This window comes from Mastomys coucha, unplaced genomic scaffold (genome assembly GCF_008632895.1).
Source record: "Mastomys coucha isolate ucsf_1 unplaced genomic scaffold, UCSF_Mcou_1 pScaffold22, whole genome shotgun sequence".
NCBI classification, from domain to species: domain Eukaryota; kingdom Metazoa; phylum Chordata; class Mammalia; order Rodentia; family Muridae; genus Mastomys; species Mastomys coucha.
This window is the reverse complement of record NW_022196905.1, coordinates 200,648,229-200,658,360: the sequence shown is the minus strand read 5'-3', so window position 1 is coordinate 200,658,360 and position 10,132 is coordinate 200,648,229. Positions and strand designations below refer to the sequence as shown.

The 10,132-nt window shown below is 43.5% G+C and overlaps 1 protein-coding gene across 1 annotated transcript in view; it reads right to left on the bottom strand.

The window, feature by feature from the left end:
* The window catches only part of Sh3rf1 (SH3 domain containing ring finger 1), a 165,521-nt gene that overhangs the window by 154,809 nt on the left and 580 nt on the right, over positions 1-10,132 (bottom strand). The window contains exon 2 of the mRNA XM_031339912.1: positions 8,529-9,015. Within this exon, the coding sequence (XP_031195772.1) occupies positions 8,529-8,921 (393 nt within the window). The 5' untranslated portion in view covers positions 8,922-9,015. The remainder of the gene's footprint in view (positions 1-8,528; positions 9,016-10,132) is intronic.

The following is a 10,132-nucleotide window of genomic DNA, read 5'->3' as shown; positions in this document are numbered from 1 at the left end:
AAAAGGGATGTCCTCAAGGAATGAGGAATATCGTTATGTCATTGAGGTTGTTCTCTGACTTTCTTATACACAAGCATCTGCATTGATGCATGTGCACACACATGTATACACATGTGTGAGCACATGCCTACCATGTTTTTTCTACAGTATCAAAAGCTCTGAATGACTGACATTGTATCCCTATGATGTGCCCAGTGACAAAATGCACAGCAATACATTCCTTAGAATGTATTTCTCAGCGTTGGGCACATGACTGTAGACAGAGGAAAAACAAAATAACTCCAGAGACTGACAGAGAACAGACATCATCAGACCCCTGCACGTGTGTGAGTGACAGCAAACCCCTGCCTCCTGCCCCCGTTTGGGTACCGCTGCATCCAGAAACTGCCTTCCTGTATCATTATCCTTCTTTATTCTTATCTCTCAGGTTCTCACCCCAAATGGAAAACTAATACATATATAACAATACCTCTACCTCCACAGGCTTTCCAGTCTTCAGAACATTTGTACCTCAATTCTCACATGTATCCCCAAAACAACCTATCAACCAGATAAGCAAGTGTCATCCTTGATGTACACATTGTGGGGAGACTGCACACATCAAAGGGTGAGAGACCGTCCCATGAAGGCTCTCTAGAGCTTGGCTGCCATTCACCTTGATCCAGCCTCACACACTGTCAAGCCCCTTTTGGGTGTGTCCTACGAGTCAGGCGGTCAAGGCTTCTGAAAATCAAAGGTGACCCTTTTCTGGTGGGTTCTGAGAGGGAGCCACTCACTGCTTTTCACTTGTATACCCAGAGGTGAGTCCATCAGGCTCCAAGGGACAGTTCCTAACAAAAAGCCCTGGGCAAACGCAGTTGTCACCAAGAACAACAGAAAGACATGGGTTTGCAACACGGCCTTGTGCAGCCAGGTTGCTAAGAGCGTAACCCGGAAAGGGAAAGAGTGAAGTAACCAGACTATATTATATGTATGCGCAAAAATGGCAAGGAAGAAAATTATTTTTTTAAATGAGTTTAACTCAGCCTCTTGTACCCTCGCCCCCATGTTCTCCTCTCCTCTCCCCTCCCCTTCCTGAAGCAGGTCTCAAGTCTTTAAAGGTACTGGACCTTTATGTTGAAGAAATGAAGCCCAGTTGGTCTGCAGTGTTGGAAACAGAGGTCACAGCTTATAACCTCCAAAGTATACTGACTGCTTCCTTATCTATTTTCGTCATAACAGAGTTTTCATTTGTACCCCGCCACCACCACCACCACCACCACCACCACACACACACACACACACACACACACACACTTTTTCTACAATAAAATACTCACAGGTAGAAACCACACTGAGAAGAGAAGAGTTGCTCCTAGCTATGGCTGGAGAAAGCTTTCTCCAATGAAAGTAACAAGACCCAAGGAGACTGCGTCCCACGAGGTATGTATAGGACAGAAGTATTCGGGCTGACACAGATCTAAAGTGGAATCCCAGCTCAGCCACTGACCAGCTAGGAGAATTCATACATGTTATAGTAGTATGTAGTCTAGCTGTCCTTCCTACATGTATGCATGAGAGTACTGATGGCAAATGCCTCCCTGAGGGGGACTATGAAAAGATACAGAAAGCTTGTCAAGTAATATCATTGGCTAGGCAACTTCAACCTGCAGAGTATCATGTATGAAATACTTCTGTTTCCATTAATTTCTTATTCTGGGAGATGGAGGGGGGCTTACATGAACCAATTTACAGTTGTCACTCCTTGGCTTAAGAAGACTGGAAGCTTCAATTACCCTCTACCTGCCAGTTTCTGCCACTTAATGCCTTACTGTGAGCCCTTTTTATTTTCAATTTTTAAAATAGGAGGGAAACTACTCTCATCATTGTGAAATGAATGGAGCCTGGTGATTCCCTATTGGTACACTCACACTATGTGCACGTCTCCGCATGCCTATTACACACAAATCATTTAATGAAGCTGATCTGTGCTCCAACATGAAAGGATTCCACAGATAAAGTAAATGATCTAGCAACTCAGTAAGTATGTATGTAAAAAGCTCAAGCCCATAAGTGTATATGGATGTGTGTGTATATATACACACAAAAGTCTACAAAATGATCTAGAATTAGATCCATTTGTGTATGAATGTATGTATACACACACACACATTTAGTAGCATCTGCTTTTCTAAGGTTGAAATTTTTAAAACAAAATTGTTCTCAAATACTTTCTAAAAATTTACATTTTCATTTCTCAAATACTACACTCTGCCCCCAGAAAGGTGTCCTTAATCACAAGATGAGTGTGATTTAAAAGCATTTTGCTCTTTAAATTATCAATAGGTGAGTGCCAAGGATTCCCTCTCTAGTCCTGCCTTCTACCACTATAAAGATGCTAGAGCCCAAGGCTAGGGGTATGAGGAATGAATAGCTCAGAGGCAGAGCAGTGATTTAGCAGGTCCAAGGCCTGGGGTCTACCCTACATCATCACCAGAGAGAGAAAGGCACATCCCAGGGCCCTGCACTGAGTTCTAGGGCCATTCTGAAACATTCTCACACAAATAACCTCATTAAGCAGTGTTCTTAAATCAAGTATGAGTAATTACAGATTCTTACCCCCATCTATTCAGAGGTGTCGGTTCCGGTGACAGTATTCGTACTGAACATTCTGAAACACATAGGAGTTCTATGTCTGGACCATGCTTGGTCCACTCTATGTATTTAACCAGTGACTGCTGACCACAACCCTAAGACACAGACGTGATCCATCTCATTCCACAGCCTGGTGCCTCTGAATTATGGTAGCTTATCTGCCTATTCCTCATTTTCCCATTCTCCCTACCTCCCACCACGGCCCCGTCTAAATGTCTCCAGCAAAGCGTGCACTGATCTTACCTTTGTCCCAGCACAGATCTGAGTTAGAAAGCTCTCCACAGGCACCTGCTAGGACACCAAACAGTCTAGGGGACAACCTTCGCCCCTTCCACCCCTACACAGACCAAGGGAGTTGTGTTGCTTTCTCCGAGAACCTTCTTGCCAGTCCCCTCTTGCTAGCTTTGTCACAAAATGTCACAGACAACCGTATGTCCACCAGCGACCACCAACCTCCCCAAACTCAAGTCACAGTATGAGAGGTGGGAAAGAAATCTTTCTTCCCTCCGGATGTTTGCTTCCATCTACAAAATTTTCTATTTGGCACACTGTCACATAAGCAGCCATCTTTCTCATGAAATTCCTGCCCTAGCTTATGAAATCATACCAGGTAATTTGGCCACTTGAAGGGGTAGGGTAGGCTCAAATAAATAAGTATATAACTTCTTTTCTTTTTTTCTTTTTTTCTTTTTTTTTGTTTTTTGTTTTTGTTTTTGTTTTTCAAGACAGGGTTTTGTCCTGGAACTCACTCTGTAGACCAGGCTGGCCTCGAACTCAGAAATCCGCCTGCCTCTGCCTCCCAAGTGCTGGGATTAAAGGCATACACCACCACCGCCTGGCATAACTTCTTAAATAAAGACATAAATGGGCTGGGTGGCCCATGGCAAGTCTCTGTGAACAACCAGGACTAACTGATGGCAACAGGATGAGAAGTCAGTCACTCCAAGGGCTGACTTTAGAGGTAGATGCTTGGCTGCTGCCATGAAATACCACAGACTGGACACCTTCAATGGAACAAGGCTAAAGTCTGGGAATGGGTTTTACTCATGTTTCTCCACTTAGCATGTGGTCAGCCATCTTTTCCATGTGTCTTCACATGGTCTTGCCTCTGTGCCTTTATATGCCATGACCTCTTCCATTAAGAACACCAGTCACACCGTGGGCTCTCATTTTACCCACTTTTACCACCACTGGAAGGGTCCTATCCTAACACACAGCCACATTCTGAGGTACTTGAAGTTAGTACTTTCCCACTGAAAGCCACATTCTGAGGTACTTGGAGTTAGTACTTCTCCACTGAGAGACACATTCTGAGGTACTTGGAGTTAGTACTTCCCTACTGAGAGACTCGTTCTGAGGTACTTGAAGTCAGTACTTTCACAGAGGAGGTCTGAGTGACAGAACCCCCAACCTGTAAAGACAGCATGAAAAGAGAGGCAAAGGAGTACAGCTGCGGCCACGAAGGAATGAAAGCATAGCTGCCATTTTCAGAGGGAAGGAAACATGGCCTGTGGCCCGCAGATCTAGATTCTCCCCTTTTCTCACACTCTGTCCTCAGTTTGCACCTCTAACGTTCTACCTGTTCTAAAGCCTCACATCCCTGCCCCAGATTCTAAGCATTTACTTACTACCCATCCGTCTGGTCATATCCCACTGTGGTCCTTGGAGGCTCTCACGCTTGAAACCTAGTCTTAGGTCACTGCCCCATAGCTCGCTGAGTTCGCACTCACTTCCGATCAGTGCAGCTCCCTTCTGCCCCCTCCGCTGCCCAGCCCCCATTCACAGGACTGTCACTTCACTGCTCAGATCTCAGTTCCAAGGCCTCTTCCTGGAGGCAGCTTCCGAGGACCTGGCATATAAGCAAGTTTACTTTCTACCTGAACTCAAAGCCCTTCTATCCCCTCTTGCTACCCCTCCGACATAGAAGTTACCATGTTTATTACACCCCTGCACTGCTGTAATGCTATTAATCTCCCCGGTGAGACGGGCCACACACTCTGAAGTTCACGAGCAGAATCTGTATCTGGCCTCGCCATCATCAGCTAGCCTGCAGTTTACTGGAAGAATGTAACCCGACCCTGAACACCACCATCCAAAAACTCAACAACTCAGAAGCCTGGGGCTTAAGTTCATGGCTAGCCTGAGCTATAACAGCAAGATCATCTAGTAAATAAATAAAGAAGACACATCCAAATGAACTATAGAAAGCAGAAATTACAGGAAGCAGTTTAACTCTCCTAGAAGGTTACAATCTTATAGGAATTACTTGAACATGTTGTTCTCTGCATCTTTTCTATGTATGTAAGTATATTCATTAGATAATGCATATAATCTCATATATTCAATAGATATCTATTCTGTAGATATATAGATAAAATATATACATATACATTTTTCATTAGATAATGAATATATATATACATTTATTCATTAGATAATATATATAAAATCTAGCAAATATATAACAGCTGCAATCAGCCATAGGTATACCTTTTATGAACCAAAACAACATCTAGACTCCCCTTTCCTGGGTTTCATTTTCCTGGTTGGCACTGGCCAAAAACGCATGGGGAATTCTTTTTGCTGGAACTAAAAAACAAGCAGAGCTCATGGTGACTCCAGTCCAACAGGGAGAGACCCCTTTCCTCCTCCTCCTCCTCCTCCTCCTCCTCCTCCTCCTCCTCCTCCTCCTCCTCCTCCTAAGCAGGAGACACTAAAGCTCTGGGAATGAGATGTGTGTCACACACTGGAAATGTTTGAATCTGCTGATAGCATTGAACCCACCTCGGCTAGAAACATGAGGAGGCCACATGGGCACAGGCTAACGCGGAGCAACACTGGTGAGCCGAGGCAACGTCCCACATGGTCTCACCCTCAGCTTTCCACAACATGTGGCAACAGGCTGGATGAAGCGCTTGGCTGAGTCACAGCATCTCGGCAAGGAGGATGAGCGCTGGGGAGTTATTGTAGCCGCTCACCTGGGGAAGCATCCAAAAGGGCACAGGACCACCTCCATGCGGTTTGAGATACAAATTTCTAACTTTGTCAAGCAGCGGGTTCTGGGACCATATTTACCTTTCAGGTGCTCACTCTATATATGTGAAGCTCCTGTAAATACCTGAAAGCAACGGGTATGAGTAAATGCTAATGTAGCTCAGGAAAAAAAATATTTTTTAATAGGATGACATCATTTACTCCAATGCAGACTGAACACTTCTGCTTGTCTGTTTTCTTCGCCGCTCTCTCCAAAGTCCTCAACTCTTCTAGACAAACTAACAAGGCTTGAGTTCAGCTGATCCTCTTTGCAAAGCATCTGTCATAGGTCAAAGGAAAACAGGAAGCAAACTAGGAATCACAGAAACCAGAAAAAGAATCAAAATCTCCAAATAGCCAAGAAAAATAAAAGGCCATGGTGGACGCTTAGACAGCTTCCAGCAGGGCCTTTCCCTTCCGTTTCCTCGGCAATGCCTGCTTTAGAAAGAGCATTTAAAATCAAATGGGCTTGGTTGAACCTCTCCTTAAATTCCTTTATCAGCAATCAGACATTCATAGCATTCCTCCCAACAGGTAAGACAACAACTGGGACACTTTAATTCATAGCCAGAAGCCACTCTCTCCAGGCTTAATTCACAAGACACAAAAGCCCTCCAAGGATGCAAATCGACCTTCCCAACCCTTTAAGGCCAGCAGACCAGGCTCCAGGTCTCAGAAGTGATCAACCTGGATCACTGGTTATGAGATTAAAAGATTCATGAGTCCATATGTACTAATCCAGGTACTGGTAAACTTGGTACTAAAGAGGAAGTCTAATAATAGTTTCATACATGGGCCTCCAAATAAGAAAGCCTTTCCAAATTACAGGGTTAATTCATGCCTGTAATCCCATACTTGGTAAACTGAGGTGGGAACATGAATCTGAGGCCAGCCTAGGATAGATAATGAATGCCAGGCTAACCCAGGCTACAGAAAGAAAAGAAAGGAAGCCATCCGAGGCCAATTTATAATATCAACATAGTAATCATACGTCATATATATGAATCTTACGAAAGCTGGGACCCTAATAACCTAGTAATCCAAACAGTGCCAGAGATAAGACACTTTATACTTTACATCTAGCGATCCAGTACTTTTCATCATGTATTATATAAATGATAAAAATTTTTTGAAATGCTAAGCTGATAGCCCACATATGTATGAGTTCATACTACCATCCTAGTAGACAGCTATTAAATGGAAGCAATCAGTTTTAGGTTCTGACTATATATATATGTATATGTGTGTATATGTATATATGTATATATAATATATAACATATACAATTATGATATAATATTGTATATTAGTACATTATAATATATTAGTATAACAGTATATTATATATTAGTATATATAATTACATATATAATTATTTATTTATTATTTTTTCTTTTGAAACAGGGTTTCTCTGTGTAGCCCTGGCTGTCCTGGAACTCATTCCGTAGACCAGGCTGGCCTCGAACTCAGAAATCCACTTGCCTCTGCCTCCCAAGTGCTGGGATTAAATAAAAATATATTAAAAAAAAAAATCTCAGCCAACTTTAAAATGTTCTTTAAAATGACTGGGGGCTGAAGAGATCTCTCAGTGGTTAAGACATTGGCTGCTCTTGCAGAAGACTGGGGTTCAGTTCCCAGCACCCACATGGTGGCTCACAACTATTGCTAACTCTGATTCTGGGAAATCTGGCTCCCTCTACTGACATTCACGGGCATCGGGCACATGGATGGTGCATATACACATGTGCAGGCATTGGGCACATGGATGGTGCATATACACATGTGCAGGCATCGGGCACATGGATGGTGCATATACACATGTGCAGGCATCAGGCACATGGGTGGTGCATATACACATGTGCAGGCATCAGGCACATGGGTGGTGCATATACACATGTGCAGGCATCAGGCACATGGGTGGTGCATATACACACGTGCAGGCAAAATACTTAGACAAATAACAATTTTTTTAAATCTAAAATAACAATTTTAATAGACTATAAAAATCTATTCACTTGCCATATATATGGCCAATTATCAAAATTGCCTCTTCCAACCAAAACAGCATGACTCTTATCCGGATGTCAAAGACTGTGTCTCATTTCATGAAAAACAACAAAAGCACATCATATCAGAAAATGATCACATGAAACGCAATTCTTATTCATTAAGAATCATTTACTAAATTAAGCTTAGTAAAGGTAGAAATATTTAACTTCACCTACAATTATTTCTGCCCAAACCAAACGGGAAAAAAAAAATCATTTTGATGGAGTATTTCATTTCACTCCCTACAAAGCCCAACGTACAGCCAGATGTAATAGTGTAGTCCTACGTGACATTCTGTTGCTACAGCAACGAAGCTGCTACCTGTGGCCATGATTTGTTAAAAAATCCTCCAACCATATTCTGTACTGTGCATTCATAAAACCACCAGAACGTCTCTAAGCAGCATAAAAATTAAGGCTTGCTTTCTTACCTATGATTTACTCATATACATATTTACTACATATACTTGTACATGTACACACACACACACACACACACACACACGTACTTCTCTCAGCCCCATCAAAAGGGTGAGACCATATCAAATTTTCCTTTTAATGAACATTTGATACCTGGTTCCTAAAACATATCCTACCAGACAATAGAGACGATAGGAGAAGATCTTAAAAACAAGATTTATTATGTCGGATCCAATCTTATTTCAAGAGAAAATAAGGTCCTGAGGTTGAATCTATCTGCCCTGGTAGGTGTGGCTTCTTTGAGCTGATTTGGAAAATCAGCTAATAAAGAAGAGCTGTGGTCAGTCATCACCACCTGTATTCCCCCAACTGCCTCTCTTACAAGCTACTCACCCTCACTGGGGGGCTCCAGGCTTGCACCCGAGGCTGCTGTCCACACTGGGAGCTCTGCAGATCTTTTGAGCCACAATTAACCACCGTGCTGCCCTGTGCCCTTAATGCGTTTGTGCAGGTGGTCGCGCCACCCGCACCAGGGCCAGGTTTCCAAGGCCTCTGCTTGATGCCATCCAGAAGTCTGACCAATAGTATGTTACTGGGGAGCTCGTCGACCCCAGAGCCAACGAGAGTCCTGCATTCGGGACATCTGAGTTCATTCCGGGAACCCACAATCCCCAGTAAACATCGTTTGCAAAACGTATGCTGGCAGGGTAAGACCTTTGCGGAAGCATCCAAGCGTTCTAGACACACAGGGCACTCCAGAAGGTCCAACAAGGCAGACTCATCCATCTTGATCGACTCTAGTGAGAAAACGGCTTCAGAACGTTCATAGTTGTGCACAGCCCTTAAAGTGACTCATGTAACATCCATTTCAGACTTTGCTCTGGAGTTATGGGGAGAGAGGGGAGGAAAGAGAAAAATGACTGTTGTTATCTGGGGGAAAAGTTCACAGTGGAGCCAAGAACCAAAAAGTACACAAAAGTGCTTCCTCTGCATGGCCCAGCTTGGCTTTGGAATGTGGTCTCTGAGTTCCAAAGTCAACAATTAAAAACAAAACAGGCTTCTTAAACAATTCCCCATTAATCCTGAAGATATCTAGAACCTCACTGGGCAGAAAGAACTAGCAAGCAATAAACTGGATTTATGAAAAAGCAATAAAGGACTGATATTGGCTGCCTAATGAAGTTCTCAACTTATTGGAAAACCTGAGCAAAATCGACTGCAAGTTTCCTCTATCAAAACAATGCTTTTAAATCCAACGACCTTCCCAATTTTAAGCCACCGTTATCATTTAAGAAGTCTTGCCTTGAGTGATCCTTATGGTAAATGATCCCAATATTAAATACATATGTTTCTTCCCTGTCTGAGAACAGCTTAATCTTATCCAACGCCCCCTCCCCAATAAAAAACAGAGCTGATGGTCGGCAAGTCTAAACGATATAACCAAGATCTGCTTGAAAATAGCTTTAAAAAAAAAAAATCACCCTTTCCGGCATGGCTGACAAACTCTGAAACAGATTTCTGAACGGCTTGTCCTAATCCCATTCAGAAAAATCTAGCAAAATGATCACCAAAATTCAACGATGGATTGAATGCTAGGCTGAAAACTCAGTACGATCTGAAAAAACGGGCCCTTCTGAAGGTGGGAGAAAGAGAATCTGAAGCCACTTGGTGCGTCGCTGTCCCCACCACCACCACCCCCCAATCAATGTTTAAATGTAGATGCCTAGAAGGGGACGGGGTGAAAGGATTTGAACGCTACATTAACAGCTGTTCCTGGCTAGTCGGTTCTGGGGAGAGCCAGGGTGCGCCCCTCTTCCCACAGGTAGTCCCCAACCCCGAGCGTGGTGCTCGCCACAGACACACCCCAGAGCCAGGTGTCCCCAGCGGCGGACAGAGCTAGTCCTGGAAGCTGAGGCTACGACCGGGTAGCTCCAGGAACAGGGAATCTCACCCAGTTGCCTCCTCTCAGCCTCTCTTTAGGTCAAATCCAGGACAAA